Genomic DNA, 18,303 nt, shown 5'->3' with positions numbered 1-18,303 from the left:
CTGTACCTACTTCCAAGCACCTTACAATTGTGCCCTCTCGTGTTAGCCATTTCAGCCCTGGGAAAAAGTCTCTGACTATCCACACAATTGATGCCCCTCATCATCTTATACACCTCTATTAGATCACCTCTCATCCTCCGTCACTCCAAGGAGAAAAGGCCAAGTTCTCAACCTATTCATCATAAGGCATGCTCCCCAATCCAGGCAACATCCTTGTAAATCTCCTCTGCACCCTTTCTATAGTTTCCACAACCTTCCTGTAGTGAGGTGATCAGAACTGAGCACAGTACTCCAAGTGGGATCTGACCAGGGGCAGGATCCTATATAGCTGCAACATTACCTCTCAGCTCTTAAACTCAACCCAAAGACTGATGAAGGCTAATGCACCGTGTGCCTTCTTAACCGCAGAGTCAACCTGCGCAGTAGCTTTGAGTGTCCTATGCACTCGGACCCCAAGATTCCTCTGATCCTCCACACTGCCAAAAGTCTTACCATTAATACTACATTCTGCAATCATATTTGACCTACCAAAATTAACCACCTCACACTTACCTGGGTTGAACTCCATCTGCCACTTCTCAGCCCAGTTTTGCATACTATCAATGTCCCGCTGTAACCTCTGACAGTTCCACACTATCCACAACAGCCCCAACCTTTGTGTCATCAGCAAATTTACTAACACATCCCTCCACTTACTCATTCACATCATTTACAAAAATCACAAAGAGAAAGGGTCCCAGAACAGATCCCTGAAGCACATCACTGATCACCAAACTCCATGCAGAAAATTACTTGTCTACAACCACTCTTCGTCTTCTGTGGGCAAGCCAATTCTGGACCAACAAAGCAAGGTCCACTGGATCCCATGCCTCCTTACTTTCTCAATAAGCCTTGCATGGGGCACCTTATTAAATGCCTTGCTGAAATCCACTGCATCTACTGCTCTGCCTTCAATGTATTTAGTTACTTCCTCAAAAAATTCAATCAGGCTCGTAAGGAACGACCTGCCCTTGACAAAGCCATGCTGACTATTCCTAATGATATTATGCCTCTCCAAATGTTCATAAATGCTGCTTCTCAGGATCTTCTCCATCAACTTACTAACCACTAAAGTAAGACTCACTGGTCTATAATTTCCAGGGCTAACTCTACTCCCTTTCTTGAATAAGGGAACAACATCCACAACCCTCCAATCCTCTGGAACCTCTCCCGCCACCATTGATGAAGCAATGATCATCACTAGAAGCTCAGCAATCTCCTCTCTCGCCTCCCACAGTAGCCTGGAGTACATCTCATCCGGTTCCGGTACTTATCCGATGCTTTCCAAAAGCTCTTTCTTAATATCTCACATGCTCAAGCTTTTCAGTGCACTGCAAGTCATCCCTACAATCGCAAAGATCCTTCTCCATAGTGAATACCGAAGCAAAGTATTCATTAAGTACCTCTGCTATCTTCTCCGGTTCCATACACAATTTTCCACTGTCACACCTGATTGGTCCTATTCTCTCACATCTTATCCTCTAGCTCTTCATATACTTGTAGAATACCTTAATCCTGTCCATCAAGGCCTTCTCATGGTCCCTTCTGGCTCTCTTAATTTCCTTCTTGAGCTCCTTCTTGCTAGCCTTATAATCTTCTAGATTTCTATCATTTCCTAGTTTTTTGAACCGTTGGTAAGCTTTTCTTAACTAGATTTACAACAGCCTTTGTACACCACAGTTCCTGTACCCTACCATCCTCTCCCTGTCTCATTGGAATGTTCCTACGCAGAGCGCCACACAAATATCCCCTCAACATTTGCCACATTTCTGTCATACATTTCCCTGAGAACATCTGTTTCCAATTTATGCTTCCAAGTTCCTGCCTGATAGCTTATTTCCCCTTACTGCAATTAAACACTTTCCTCACCTGTCTGTTCCTATCCCTCTCCAATGCGATGGTAAAAGAGATAGAATTGTGTTCACTATCTCCAAAATGCTCTCCCACAGAGAGATCTGTCACCCAACCAGGTTCAATTCCCAATACCAGATCAAGTACAGCTTCTCCTCTAGGAGGCTTATCTACATATTCTGTCAGGAAAAATTCCTGAACACAACTAACAAACTCCACCCCTTCTAAAGCCCTCACTAATCAGTACTTGGGAAATTAAAATCTCCCACCATGACAACCTTGTTATTATTACACCTGTCCAGAATTTGTCTCCCCACCTACTCCTTGATGTCCCTGTTACTATTGGGTGGTCTATATATATATATATATATATATAAAAAAAAGCCAGTAGAGTTATTGACCCTTTCCTGTTCCTAACTTCCAGCCACAGAGACTCAGTAAGCAATCCCTCCACGACTTCCTTCTTTTCTGCAGCCATGACACTGTCTCTGATCAGCAGTGCCACGCCCCCACCTCTTTTGCCTCCCTCCCTGTCCTTTCTGAAACATCAAAAGCCTGGCGCTCTAAATAACCATTCCTGACCCTGGATCATTCAGGTCCCTGTAATGGCCACAACAATCTATCTCCAAGTACTGATTCACACTCTAAGCTCAGCTGCTTTGCTCATGATGCTTCTTGCATTAAAACAGACATAACTCAATCCATCGATCTGAGCGCATCCCTTCTCTATCACCTGCTTATCCTCCCTCTCGCACTGTCTCCAAACTTACTCTATTTCCTCCAGCAATTCTAGTTTAAACTCTTCCCAATAGCCTTAGCAAACTTCCCCACCAAGATATTGGTCCCCCTTGGATTGAAGTGCAACCCATCCTTGTACAGGTCACGCCTGTCCCAAAAGAGGTCCCAATGATACAGAAATCTGAATCCCTGCTCCAATCCCTCAGACATACATTCATCTTCCACCTCACTCTATCCTTGTACTCACTGTTGCATGGCACAGGTAGTAACCCCGAGATCTCTAATCTTTGAATGGTTTCTTACCTACCTTCTTCCCAACCTTCAACCACCAATGATAGCTATGACCGATACACTATAATCCTTCCTTAAACTTCTGTCTAGCTGTTTCAGCAATTACTGTTCCTCCATATATTGTGTTATTGTCCACAAGTCCCCCCTGCACTCAGTGAAGAATCTATTCAAATAATTCATTATAAAATGAGCAATGTCAAAGTTTCCCCATACCTTGTAATAAACATTATAAACTACAGTCACTTCACACATTGACAAACAGACAGAAATCCCACTGCACTTTGAACCCCAAAACAGAATGTCAAAAAATATATAAGCATTCTACCAGTTTATTCAGTCAGAAATGAGTGTCATTCCAACAATCAACTGCTCCACAATAAACATAGTAGGGGAATTAAGGGTTATGGGAAAAAGGCAGGTAGCTGGAGCTGAGTTTACGAACAGATCAGCCATGATCTTATTGAATGGCGGTCAGACTCGATGGGCCGGACGGCCTACTCCTGATCTTAATTCTTATGTTCTTATGCAAACAAAGTGGGACTGTGTTTATTGCACTAGCTTGCTTCTAGCTCTAGAACATGAGATAACTGTTACCTTAACTTTGATGAGCGAAGAATTCTTGTCAATGAAACACCATTTCCTTCCATCATTCCCTTGCCAACGGTTGGGGTGATGCTTTTTCGACAGGCCACATATAAGGCACAAGCCACCCAATGTAGAGTTTCCCCCTAAGAAAGAGAGATTTATGAAAACACTGGCTGACTCTTCAAAGGAAATGCCAAGAGTTCTGCAGTGCACTACTAGCACTCACTCAGATAAAAGTCTTGAGATCTTGAAGACAAGAGTTTGACAATCTGCAAACATGGAGTCCACCAACAGAAGCAGCATATACTTGCCCAGATTTCAGCATTTACACTTATGGTGACGCTATGAACCCTCAAATTATATCCAGATTTAACCTGGAGCATGATTTGCAAACTATATAGTCATACTGGATGAAACTGGCACTTTTGCCAAAGTTCCTACCTATAATAACCATCTTTCCTATCACTCAGCCCAGACATATCAAGTACTCATCTAAATATTGCTTAAGTGGTATGAGAGAATTTGCTTCCATTATTTCCACTGTCAGCTTGTTCCAGATTTCAGCCATGCTCTCAGTCCAGAAGTTCCTCCTCAAACCCCTTAAACACCTAGTTTTAGACACCTTTCGTGAGGGGAGGGAGAAAGCTTATCATTTTTACCTTATCTAGAACACAGCACAATACATTATGGGCCCTTCGGCCCATGACGTTGTGTTAGCCTATCTAAACATACCGTAGATGTCGGATTATAAGCCGCTACTTTTTTCCCATATTTTGAACAGCTTTGAACACTGCGGCCTTTACTACGGTGCGGCTAATGCATGATTTTTTTTCATGCCGCCAAAAACATTTTGCCTCGTAACAGTAGACCAATAAAATTGATGAGTAGTTCACAGAGGTCCAATGAAATTGTACGATAAATCAAGCGCACTTTCACAATTAAATTATTGTAAATCAGTCATTTGTACTCACCCTCATCAACATGGAAAACACTCGAAGAAAAGCATTGTGCTGCCTTTATGGCAGTTATTTAGTTTATAATATTTTCGCTTAGTAATTCATTTTCTAGTTAAAGTTAGAAGTGTTTTAACTATATTTGTTTTCTGTACTACATCGCGGGATGCTATGACGTCACACCCGGTTTCGCCGCGTCTTGTGGGAAAAATGCCGTTTGCGATAAATGGGAAGGAGGGGGTGAGCACATTATGCGAGCGGCATTGGATCTGAGCGAACGCTGCTTTTAAGTTAAAGGCCATCAATAACTTTTCCTGGTAGGCTGCAGTATATATATTTTTTACCAGTCGTTAGGAGATATTGGAATGTTGTTCAGTAAAAAAAGTATACGCAACATATATTTAAAAGTAGCCGCGTTACAGGCACGGTTCGAAAAAAAGCATTTGCAATATGTATTTGTTTATGTTACCATATGGATTTAATTAAAAGTTAAAAAATCCTCACGTGTAATATCTTCCTGTGTAAATATCTCATATTACAACGTGGGACACCTGCGGCCGAAAATCCGGTGCGGCCTGTACAAGTACAAAATTGATTTTATTTCTAAAATTAGAGCCAGCGGCTTTTAATCAGGTGCGCTCTGTAGTGCGAAATCTACGGTAGTTGATGATCAATCCAATGCATTCCAGGCACTTGCCATTCTGTGTAAAAACCTACCTCTGACATCTTTCCTCAACTTTCCTTCACTTCACATGCCTCATATCAGGTCCACTCTGGAGATTTGCTACTGCAAAGAAATCAAACACAGGCTGTGCAGACTACAACAGCCTGGTAAATCTAGTCTACATGCTCTCCTTTCTAGTATGGCGACCAGAACCAACGTTCACTATAGTATCACATGACTCCCTTGTTCTCTATGCTACACATTGGTTAATTAACACAAGTATCCCATGTGCCTTCTTAACAAATTTAACTACCAGCGCCACTGCCTTCAAGAATCACTGGATACACAAGGACCCTCCCTTCCCACTCCTAAAACTTCCCAGGGCCTTACCATCAAGTACCAAAGTAAATTTATTATCAAAGTACATATACTATATGTCACCATATACAATCATGAAATTCATTTTTTTTGGGGCATTCACAATAAATATAAGAAACCTAATAGATTCAATGAAAGACTGCACCTAACAGGATGGACAAACAACCAATATGCAAAAAACAACAAGTATCAAGAACATGAGATGAAGAGTCCTTGAAAATGGTTGTGGGAACATTTCAGGACTCTTGATAGAACAAGATGAGTGAAGTTATCCCCTTTGGTTCAAATGCCTGAGAGTTGAGGGGTAATAATAGTCCCTGAAACTGATGGTGAAAGTCCTGAACGCTCCTGTACCTTCTTCCTGATGGCAAAAGTGAGAAGACAGCATGTCCTGGATGGTGGGGTACTTGATGATGCATGCCGCTTTCCTGTGACAGCACTCTATGTAGATGTGCTCAATGGTGGGGCAACCTTCATCCGCAATGGATTGGGTTGTATTGACAATTTTGCAATTCTTATTAATTTTCCCAAAGGGTACATGTCAAGGGGGAGGTGATAGGCAGGTGAGAAGAGGTTTCTGTGCTGTAATGTTCAAAGTGCAAAGGCTTTTATTTTTCAAGATTAAATCTAATCCATCTTTGTTCTGCCTAGTTTACCAACTCATCAAATTTACCCTCTAGCAATGCAACCAATATTTGCGTCATCTGGAAACTTACAAATATTGTAAAATATAGATATTGACTTCCGGTAAGATGCAGCAGCTTCTTGGGGACCATCCAAAGGTGCTTTTTTCTTTATTAAATGTATTTTTATACATACTAAGACAATTCTTGACTCATCAATAAGAGATGTCCCATTCGTTAGGCCGTTGGGCCACAGAAGTCGAATTGGGTTCGGAAGAGCTGAGCTGGGTGCAGGCACTTGCAGTGAAACGGTAAGCCACAGTCTCGGATGTTTCTTTTGTGATCACAAGACTCTGCTGGACATTGATTGCCACAGGGCTGCTTCCATTGTTTGGTGGCGAGGTAGCAGTGTCACCTCAGTTGTAGCAAAGACTAGGTCCCAGGCCTCGGGCTTGCGTTGTAGTGTGGCGGTCTGGGCTCATTTGGGGGGTGGCCTCTTCTGATGCTGCCCTCAGTGTTGGAACAGTGGACCACAGGGAACTATCAATTTGTGGGATGTCGCTCAGGGTCTTGGACTAAAAAGTGTTTTCTTACATGACTATAGTCTTTTTTCCTTTCTCGTTATTTTGAATGTGCATGTATGCTTTTGCGTCTTGCCCCACAGAAAAGCTGTCTCAATTGGCTGTATCCATGTATGCTTTGAATGACAATTAAACCTGATTTGATTTTCTACTTTTGGAATCAGAATCTCAATATGAGATAATAAAAAAATAAATAAGAAGTGCAGAAAGTGAAACAGAGTTCATTGTCTGTTCAGAAATCTGATGACAGAGGGACAGGAGCTATTAGTAAATTGCTGAGTGTTCGTCTTCATGCTCCTACACCTCTTCTTTGATGATAGTAATGAGAAGACGGCATGTCCCAGATGGTGAAGGTTCTTAATAATGGATGTCACCTTCTTGAGGCATTACCCATTGAAGGTGCCCTCAATGTTGTAGAGGCTTGTGCCCATAATGGAGATGGTTGAGTTTAAACTTTCTGCAGCTTTTTCCAATCATGTGCTCCTCCAAAGCAGACAGTTATGCAAACAGTCAGAATGCTCTCCACAGTACATTTGTAGAAATTTGCTAGATTCATATGCAGATTGTTCATAATAGAACCTAACAAACAAACCCAGGATTGATCCCTTCTATAGCCTTCCAATTTCAAAAATTGCCATCATCTGCTACTAAGTCAATTCTGCATCAAATTTGCCAAATTTCCTCGCATCCTATGGACTGACTCACTTGTATTTCATGGTAAAAATTACTTAAAAATATGCATCTGTAACATGTTTAAATTTTCACTCAGAGGGTTAGCAGAATGAGCTGTCAGCACAAGTGGTGCAGCAAGCTTGATGTCTACGTTTAAGAGAAGTCTGGATAGGTTTAAGCAGTCCCCAGGTTACAAACGAGTTCTGTTCCTGAGTCTATCTTTCAGTCTTATTTGTACGTAAGTCAGAATAGGGACATCTGGTATTATTTAGCGTCAGTTAGTCAACTGTCTTAGTACAGGGGTGTCAAACTCATTTTAGGTCACGGGCCGGATTGAGCAAAATGCCGCTTCTTGCGGGCCGGATCAGTCGGACGCGTGCGAACGCAGCTTTCGTTGCCTCCGTTTTTTCAGCCTGCTCTCATGTGTCTCAGTCTCTGCTATAACTACAAAGTGTTTCACTTTACAAATTCCGTTTCTTATGAAGAAGACTGCCGAATATACACTAAAAACCCTGAAAACCTGGTACCTGAATAAACTCAGCATTAGCCATATCACACGCCATTGGCGCTTCGATTACTGGGGCCAGCTTTAATAGTAATTAGATATTATCTCGCGGGTCAAAGATAATTCCACCGCGGGCCGGATTTGGCCCGCGGGCCATGAGTTTGACATATATGTCTTAGTATATATATTACTCTTCTATGCATATAAAACTTAAGAAACATATGCATTTCAATAACTAAACCACTGCGTTGCTTAGTAGTAACTGTAGTTTTCATCGGGGCAGGGCCTTTCACATACTCCATTATTCTCACTTTATCCTTTACCTGTATCCTTTAAAGTTGTTCTGATCGTTGACCGACTGTAGCCTAAAGCTTTTCCAATGACCGATGACGTTTCACCTCTCTCCAGTCGCTTTATTATTTCCACTTTATTTTCAATTGCGTCATTTTCCATCAACGGAACAGAAAACTGCGGATTTTATGTTCTATCGCTGAGCAGCAGTGAATCGTCTGATTGGACTATCAGATTTCTCTTTAGGAACTAGTTGACTTGATCAGCATTTCTGATCTGGCAACTGTTCATGATTGCACTTAATAAAATAAAACAGTAGCCATGATCAGCAGGTCTTGTGCTGCTCTGGGTCCTAAAGTCCACCTGCACTGAAACAGGTTAAATGGGACAAGTGGGGGCATTGCTGACTGGAAAGTTGGGGGGGGGGGGGGGGGTCAGGGTATATCTTGCTAAGAAATATTTAAGCCAAATACAAAGTTACACATTCAACACAGTGTTAATGGCAATGACTTAAAATGATGGATGGCGTCGTGATCCAACTTAAAATGGCGGACGACATTCTCCTCCCTCCGCTCGTAAGTATGAGTTGTCCGTAAGTCGGACGTTCGTAACTCAGGGACTGCCTATATACGGTTGGTAGGGGTATGGAGGGCTATGGTCCCAGTGCAGGGATAGGAGTAGACAGTTTAAATGGTTCAGCACAGACCAGATAGGCTGAAGGACCTGTTTTTGTGCTGTACTTTTCTGTGAGTCTATAATACTTTTTAAGCAATCAGAAACTCTTCAACTATGTCCAATGGCAAAAGAATGTGGATTTATCAACTGCCAAAAATTTACTCGGTAGATCTGTGGAGAGATTGCTATTATATGGTCTCATAAAGCCAGTCACAAATATCAAGGAATTAGGTATCTTTCAGAAGACAAATTTCTCTTCATCTAATTGCCTTAGGTCTTGCATCAGATGGTGACTCTTAGTTCAAGATGGTCCCCTAACCTTGTAACTATGTGTTGAGCAGAAAAAGGGTGGAGATCTTAAATGGATTCATAAATACATCAGTATTTACTGAGGAGACAAACATAGAGTCTACAGAAGGAAGGCACAGTAGAAGCCAGGCCACTGTAACCCTATACAGATTACAGAGGAGGAGGTGTTTGCTGTCTTGAGGCAAATCAGGGTGGATAAATCCCTAGGACCTGACAAAGAGTTCCTTCTGACCCTGTGGGAGGCAAGTGCAAAAATTGCAGGGGCCCAAGCAGAGATACTTAAATCACCTTTAGCCCAAGGACTGGAAGATAGCTAATGTTGTTCTGCTGTTTAAGAAAGGCTCAAAGAATAAGCCAGGAAATAATAGGCTGGATACTTGGATAGACCGGGACTAATTAGGCATGTCTTTGTGCATGGCAGGTCATGTCCAACCAATCTTTTGAGGAACTTTCCAGGAAATGGATGAAAGCAAGGCAGTAGATGTTGTCTACAGGAACAACAGCACTGTAGATGTACCTACACCTCAGGGACTGCAGCAGTTCAAGAAGGCAGCTCATCACCTTCTCAAGGGCAACTAGGGATGGGCAATAAATGCTGGCTTAGCTGGTGATGTCCACATCCCGTAAATAAATTTTGAAATACTTTAACAAGGCCCCACATGGGAGGTTGGCAGGAAGGTGTGGTCACTTGGCATTGTGATGAGGTAGTAAATTGGTGCCACAGAGATCGGTGCTAGACTTGTTGTTTGTCACCTCTGGGTGATCATGTAGTAAACTGGATCAGCAAGTTTGCAGATGACAGCAAGAATAGCGATGTAGTTGTACAGCGAAGGAGACTATCAAGGATCGCAGCGGGATCTGGACTAGCTGGAAAAATGGCAGATGGAATTTAATGCAGAAAAGTGTTACATAGGGATCAGTAGGACACTGAGTGCAGATGGATAGAATAATCTGGGTGTACAGATCCACAATTCCATGAAAGTGATGTTGCCGGTCATAAAGAAAGTTTTTAGCTCAAAGGCCTTTATAGATCCAAGTACTGAATATAGGAGATGGATATAATGTTGAAGTTGTACAAGACATTGATGAGACCTAATTTAGAGTACAGTGTGCAGTTTTGGTCACCTATCTACAGGAAAGATGTAAATAAGATTGAAAGACTGCAGACAGAATTTACAAAGATGTTGCTGGGACTAGAGGATCTGAATATAGGGCACAGTTTGAAAAGGGACTTTATTGTGTAGAACGTAGAAGAATGAGAGAAGATTAGATTGAGATATATTAAATTATGAGAGGCATGGGTAGGGTAAATGTAAACAGGATATTTCCACTGAGGTAGGGTGAGGCTAGAACTAGAGGTCATGGGTTAAGGATGAAATAATTAAGAGGAACATGAGGGAAACTTCAGAGGGCGATGTGAGTGTGGAATGAGCTGTCTTTACAAGGGGTGGATGCAGGTTTGATTTCAACATTTAAGATAAATTTGGATAGGTACATGGATGGGAAGGGTATGGAGGGCTATAGTCTGTGTCCAGGTGAGTGAGACTAGGTAGAGTAATGGTTCAGCACTGACTAGCTGGGCCAAATGGCCTGTTTCTGTTCTATTTTGTTCTTCCAAAACTTTTTTTTAAAAATCGATTTAATTTGCTGTTTATGACAAGACAACCCCCTCATCTCATAATTTAGCTAGTGAAAAAATTAATCTCCTTTGGAGTTTCTTCAATGCCAGTGTATTGTTTAACTAAGGGGACTAAAACTATTCCTAGCACTCCTGGTGTGGCTTCACTAGTACCCTACAATCAGACTTTTATTTCTAAACTCCAACCTCTCTGTAAACATGCCAGTTGCCTTCTTAACCACATGTTCTATGTTTACTAATTTATGCACAATAACATTTCAATCCATTGAAATACTGTAACTGTGTCTTCTTCAAGTTCCGCCTACCAAAATGCACAACCCATTTGACAAGTTTTCGCCCACGCATTCAGCGTACCTCCTGCTGGTAAATTGGATCAGCAAGTTTGCTGATGACACTAAGATTGGAGGTGTTGTGGACAAAGAAGGCTTTCAAAGCTTGCAGAGGGATCTGGACCAACTGGAAAAATGGGCCAGAAAACAGCAGATGGATCTTAATGCAGACAAGTGTGAGGTGTTGCATTTTGGAAGGACAAATCAAGGTAAGATATACACAGTAAATGGTAGGGCACCGAGGAGTGCGGAGGAACAAAGGGATCTTGAGAGTTCAGACAGATAATTCCCTGAAAGTAGCGTCACAGGTAGACAGAGTTGTAAAGAAGGCTTTTGGCATCCTGGCATTCATAAATCAAAGTACTGAGTATAGCAGTTGGGATGTTATGGTGAGGTTGACATTGGTGAGGCCAAATTTGGAGCATTGTGTACAGTTCTGGTCACCTAACTATAGGAAGGATATCAGTAAGATTGAAAGAGTACAGAGAAGATTTACTAGGATGCTGTCGGATCTTCAGGAGTTGAGTTACAGGGAAAGATTGAACAGGTTAGGACTTTATTTCTTGGAGTGTAGCAGAATGAGGGGGGATTTTTTAGAGGTTTACAAAATTATGAGGGGTATAGGCAGAGTAAATGCAAGTAGGCTCTTTCCACTTAGATTAGGAGAAATAATTACAAGAGGACATGGCTTTAGGGTGAAAGGGGAAAGGTTTAGGGGGAACATGAGGTGGAACTTCTTCACTCAAGAGAATGGTGGGAGTGTGGAACGAACTGCCATCTGACGTGGTAAATGCGGGCTCACTCTTAAGTTTTAAGAATAAATTGGTAGATACATGGATGGGAAAGGTCTGGAGGGTTATGGACTGGGTGCAGGTCAATGGGACTAGCGGAATAAAATTTTGGCACAGAAGGGCCAAATGGCCTGTTTTCTGTGCTGTGGAGTTCTATGGTTCTGTAGGGTCCCCATATATTCACCCTATTCCAATCAAAATGGAAGGATAGAGACATTGAGTAGGCAGAGCGGATTAGTTTAGTTGGCCATTTGACTACTAATTCAATAAGTTTGGCACAACATTGTGGGCCGAAGGCTATGTTCTATCCTGGCACACTCTTGCATCTGTCTTTGAGTCACTGACAAGTGAGGGAAACGTTTAACTGGAGTAAGGGGAAATATGAGGCTATCCGGCAGGAACTTGGAAGCATACAGGTAGTCCCCGAGTTACGAATGTCCGACTTACGGACAACTTGTACTTGAACCGAGGAAGGAGAATGCCGTCCGCCATTTTAAGTCGTTGCCGTTGACACTGTACTGAGTGTTTAACTTTGTATTTGGCTTAAATTTTTTCCTTAGTAAGATTCACCCTGACCCCGCGCCCCCCGTTCTGGTCGGCTAGTGGCGCAGTGAGATCAGCGCCGGGCTGAAGAACGGAGGTTCTCGAGTTCAATCTAGTGACAGACCACTCCCGTGCCGGGTTGATGCTGATCCAGTGACTCCCGTATCATCTGTGCCAGGTTGATGTCAAACTCACAAATCAACCTCGTTAAAAAAAACACTGCCACCTCCAGTTTAAATTCCAGCGCGGAATATTGAGGACGATCAAATTCCCAAACCCAGCACAGCCCCCATTTGTCCCATTTACCCTGTGTAAGGGGGTTTCTTCTTGGTGTAAGGAGCAAGTCTGAGGCTTGCCAGGGGGTTACACCTGTTTCAGTGTGGTGGTCCTTAGGACTCAGCGGACCTCAGGAGCCAGCGCAGCTCGGGACCTGCCGCCCACAGTGTTTCTGTTCCACTGACGGGAAGCGATCGCGATTGAAAATAAAGTGGAAATAATAGTGTTTGGAAAGAGGTGAAATGCCATCGGTCATTGGAAAAGCGTTAGGTTACAGTCAGTCAACGATCGGAACAATGTTAAAGGATAAACTGAGAATAATGGAGCATGTGAAAGGCCCTGCCCCGATGAAAGTTGCAATTATTATTAAGCAACGCAGTGGTTTAATTATTGGAATACATCCCTTTCTTAAATGTTTTATATGCATAGAAAGGTAAACTATAAACTATATACTAAGACAAATGTTTGACTAACTGACGCTAGATAATACCGGATGTACTTGTTCCAACTTACATACAAATCCGACTTAAAGACGGACTCAGGAACGGAACTCGTACATAACCCGAGGACTGCTTGTATATTGGAAACAAATGTTCTCAGGGAAACGTACTGAAGAAATGTGGCAAATGTTCAGGGGATATTTGCATGGAGTTTTGCACAGGAATATTCCAATGAGACAGGGAAAGGAAGGTAGGGTACAGGAACCATAGTATACAAAAACTGTTGAAAATTTAGTCAAGAAGAAAAGAAGAGCTACAAAAGGTTCATAAAGGAGCTTAAGAATTAAATTAGGAGAGCCAGAAGGGGCCATGAGGCCTTGGCAGACAGGATAAAGGAAAACTCCAAGGCATTCTACAAGTATGTGAAGAGCAAGAGGATAAGACGTGAGAGAATAGGACCAATCAAGTGTGACGGTGAAAAAGTATGTATAGAACCAGAGGAGATAGCAGAGATACTTAATGAATACTTTGCTTCAGTATTCACTACAGAAAAGGATCTGGACAATTGTATGGATGACTTGCAGTGGACTGAAAAGCTTGAGCATATAGACATTAAGAACCAGGATGTGCTGGAGCTTTTGGAAAGCATCAAGCTGGATAAGTCACCAGGACCAGATGAGACATACCCCAGACTACTGTGGGTGGTGAGGGAGTAGATTGCTGAGCCTCTGGCAATGAACTTTGCATCAACAATGGGGATGGGAGAGTTTCCATAGGATTGGAGGGTCATGAATGTTGTTCCTTTATTCAAGGAAGGGCGCAGAGATAGCCCAGGAAATTATAGAGCAGTGAGTCTTACTTCAGTGGTAAGTTGATAGAGAAGATCCTGAGAGGCAGGATTTATGAAGATATGGAGAGGCATAATATGATTAGGAATAGACAGCGTGGCTTTGTCAAAGGCAGGTCATGCCTTACAAGCCTGATTGAATTTTTTGAGGATGTGACTAAACACATTGATGAAGGTAGAGCAGTAGATGCAGTGTATATGGATTTCACCAAAGCATTTGATAAGGTACCACATGCAAGGCTTACTGAGAAAGTAAAGAGGCATGGCATCCATGCCTGGATGTTGCCTGGTTGGGGAGCATGCCTTATGAAAATAGGTTGAGTGGGAGGTTCCGGTGATGTCATCATCGAGAATGGCAGCTTAAGTCACAAGCTCCTCCGGAAAAACGCGAATTAAGCCCTGTTATCCCATCAAATATAATATTTTTCGAAAAATATTTGAACTGAAAAGAGGGGCAAGAATGGGGAGAAGAAATGGAAATAAAAAAAGCGACACTGCGGAGGCTGCGTTCGAGAGGAGTGCAGCGAGCGGCTCTCCGACTCGACCGCATGCGAGCGAGGCGGCCACTGGGCCTCGTTCAGACGAAGCGGCGAATATCTTCGAAATCCTGAAAGAAATAATGGAGGTCCAGAAAGATATAAAGCAGCAGCTCCGTGATATTAAGGCAGAGCTCGCCAGCGTTAATCAAAAAATATCGGTGGCAGAGACTCGCATTGAGAAGGTAGAAGATCGCATTCAAAACGTGGAACGGATACCGAGCAAGACAATAAAGATAATACATCACCAAGAAGGTAAACTGCTTGACCTGGAGGGAAGATCACGGTGGAAAAATATCAGAATCTACAACGTTCCTGAAGGAGCGGAGGGCTCGTCTATGATAGAGTTTGTCAAAAAGTTACTGCGGGATGCGCTGGATCTTCCCTCGGTTATGGAGCTGGAAGTCGAGAAAGCCCACTGCGCGTTCATTCCGAAACCTACTCAGGATAGAAAGCCACGCTCAATAATTAAATTCCTGCGGTACAGCACCAAGGCGCAGATTCTACAAAGGGCCTGGGGTAAGAAGAGAGTGTTTTACAACGATAAATTGATATATTTCGACCAAGATTACCCCCCCGTGGTCCTGCAGAAACGCAAAGAATACTCTGAAGTAAAGCGACTACTAAAGCAAAACAAGATTAGATTTCAAACTCTGTACCCTGCTGAACTTCGAGTGTTTTATGACAACGGGACGTGGTTGTACCAGACGGTGGAAGAGGCGACTACAGACATGAAGGCCAGAGGATTGCCCGTTAGCGTCACCAAAACAAGGGAAAGTCTGACTGAGGAATTATCCCACTCTGCTTGGGAAATAGTGCGAGAATTGAGAAGGCAGGAGACGGGAGGAAGCCGAGAGAAATATATCAGGAAGAGACCGGGAGTTTCCCAAAGACAGTCCTCACCCCCTCCAGAAGAGCCATAAGGTTTGGCTAACTTTAAAAATGTTGAGAAGCTAAACGGAAGCAAAAGTACACGGTGATATACCTATCTCGAGAAATACTTATTATAACGTGGATTTTATATTATTTAGTTATTTTTTATTCTCTCACTTACTTTTTCCCCACCAAAATGAGTATATGTGTATGTAATGTATGTGTGTATGTGTGTATGTATATGTATATATATATATATATATATATATATAGAGGAGGAGTACACAGGGAAATCTTTTCTGTGTAATGGATTTGTTCACTGACTTTTATGAATACTGCAATGGGGGCCCTCAACTCACAAGTAGGAGGGGTTATCCCAACGCAGGGTCATCTACTAGGGACCTCAGCCTTGGAATCACACGTTCCTTGCCATTTTTGTTGTTATTTGCATTTCTTGGTTCTTATTTGTTCAGGGAGTAGATCGATTAAGTTTTATTCTAATTTCAATCGTACATTGACAGATAAATACAGATGGCTAAGGACAAAGTAAAATTCATTTCTTTTAATGTCAATGGGCTATTAAATCCAATCAAATGTAAGAGAATTTTATCCAATTTGGAACAATTTGATTCATACTGGGAAAAATGGTTTAACTACATAATGCCTCATAGGCCTGATTTTATTCTCACAAATCAATGAATCTGATGTTAAAAAAAAAAATCACTCTCTATTTGTACATACTTCTTTCCTTTTGCTTGTTTTTTCTTTCCACTCTTTTCTATAAATGTATACCTCAGATAAATACTTTGTGGAGATTTGTGATATATATATATATATATATGATATATGTACAATGTCTGAAATACATCTTATGGAAATGTTTGTTTGATGATGAACTTCAATAAAATAAATTACAAGGAAAATAGGTTGAGTGAACTTGGCCCTTTCTCCTTGGAGCGACAGAGGATGAGAGGTGACCTAATAGAGGTGTACAAGATGATGAAAAGCATTGATTGTGTGGATAGTCAGAGGCTTTTCCCCAGGGCTGAAATGGCTAACACGAGAGAGAACAGTGTTAAGGTGCTTGTAAGTAGGTACAGAGGGCATGTCAGGGTAAGCTTTTTTTTAAAAAAAAAAGGCAGAGCGGTGAGTACATGGAATGGGCTGCTGGAAACGGTGGCAGATACGATAGTGTCTTTTAAGATACTTTTAAAGCCCTCACTGTTTTGTGCATTTTATGCAGTCCTGGGTAGGTCTGTAGTCTAGTTTGTTTTTTTTTCTCTGTGTTCTTTTTCACATAGTTCAGTGTAGTTTTTGTATTGTTTCATGTAGCACCATGGTCCTGAAAAACGTCGTCTCATTTTTACTGTGTACTGTACCAGCAGTTATGGTCAAAATGACAATAAAAGTGACTTGACTTGAGACTTTTGGATAGGTACATGGAGCTTAGAAAAACAGAGGGCTATGGGTAAGCCTGGGTAATTTCTAAGGGAAGGACATGTTCGGCATAGCTTTATAGACTGAAAGGCCTGTATTGTGCTGTGGGTTTTCTATGTTTCTAAGGTCAGATACCTTACATTTTTCTCATCATCTGGGATATTAATATAAATTGGAAATAATTGTAAATCAAAGCTGCAGGAGCCCCATCAAATGGAAAGGGAAAACAGAAGGCGAATACTGGGTTTCCAAATCATTGGCTAGCAGATTATTGGGGTGTTACTGTTGTAGGGTAATGTCTGGAATCAAACTGGTATTAGGGTCATTCTTCCCACAACTTGCCTGTTTAAATATCTTCAACATTGTGACTGTATCTAGTTATACAGAACTACCTCTGACAGCGAGTTCCAGATATCCTCTATAATAAATTAAAACTTTTCCCTCAAAATTCCTTTAAAACACCTGTTACCTTGTTTTTGATCCCGATCCATCTGTTGTAAACTTATGCAAACTTCTTCACTGTCTAATTGTAATACCAAGTCATTAACCAGGTTAACAACATCCTTGTCCCAATCGTTGATGCAGATGACAAACTGTGGACCTGGCGTAAGGACACCTCGTTAGCCTGAACAAGAACAGGGACAGGACCAGGATCAGCCCACTACCCCGTTCAGAGAGGGGCCAAAGAAGTCGGATGGGACCCCGCCCCCTCACGGCCACCAGGAACCCCTTATCTAGGCCGTGGATAGGCATCGAATATTGGGGGGAAAACCCGGTACTTCATCGTGGAGGACCCAGATTCACGACCCGATTCAGGGGAACCAGGAATGGGACTGCACCCCGCCTACCTCCAGGGGAGCCGAGCATTCCTACCCGTTGCCTCAGGACCCCACCAAAGGGGAATTCGGCACCTCTCCACAGGGACCTCCGGGACCGCCCACCCCTCAGCTGAACCAGCATCCCCTTCCACCGGGTCCGCTGAAGGTGACAGGAACGGGATCCCTCCCCACATTCCTTACCTCCAGGGTGTAGGTGCTTCCGATCCGCTGGAAACTGCCCCAAGCCTCGGCGGCCGTCTCCCGGTCCAAGTTTAGGTCCTGACACAATCTGTCAAAGCAGTCATTCGCTTGCCGCTGCTCCTCGCCGTTCGGCATCGCTCCGACACGGCTAAGCTCGTTGCCCGCCCTCCTACCAGACCTACGTCGAAATTTCGCCCGATTTACGCCGGGTTTTCTCCCGTTTAAATCCCTAAGCGGCCCGCGATCCCAGGCTGCCCCGCGCGTCAGTGGCGCCAAAACCGCCTCACTCTCCTCTCCACGGCAGAGCACCTTCCACCCCCATACTTCGCCCTCAGTCCCTCACATCCCACAGCGGTTTCCTTCGAGGTCAAGTTTAATTCGACTCATCACGACGTTTAGTCGTCACGATCTCTGACTG

At 42.8% G+C, this 18,303-nt stretch overlaps 1 protein-coding gene across 2 annotated transcripts in view; it reads right to left on the bottom strand.

Moving 5' to 3' along the window:
• Nucleotides 1–18,303, bottom strand: part of rbl1 (retinoblastoma-like 1 (p107)) — a 120,282-nt gene extending 101,979 nt beyond the window's left edge. For both annotated transcript variants that reach the window (XM_073062282.1, XM_073062283.1), the window contains exons 1-2: nt 17,886–18,303; nt 3,514–3,647 (exon numbers count right to left, since the gene is read on the bottom strand). In XM_073062282.1, the coding sequence (XP_072918383.1) occupies nt 3,514–3,647; nt 17,886–18,020 (269 nt within the window). In that variant the 5' untranslated portion in view covers nt 18,021–18,303. The remainder of the gene's footprint in view (nt 1–3,513; nt 3,648–17,885) is intronic.

The sequence above is a fragment of the Hemitrygon akajei genome, chromosome 11 (assembly GCF_048418815.1).
Source record: "Hemitrygon akajei chromosome 11, sHemAka1.3, whole genome shotgun sequence".
Classification (NCBI taxonomy): Eukaryota; Metazoa; Chordata; class Chondrichthyes; order Myliobatiformes; family Dasyatidae; genus Hemitrygon; species Hemitrygon akajei.
The sequence above is the reverse complement of the archived record's forward strand: the minus strand, read 5'-3'. Positions and strand labels throughout refer to the sequence as shown.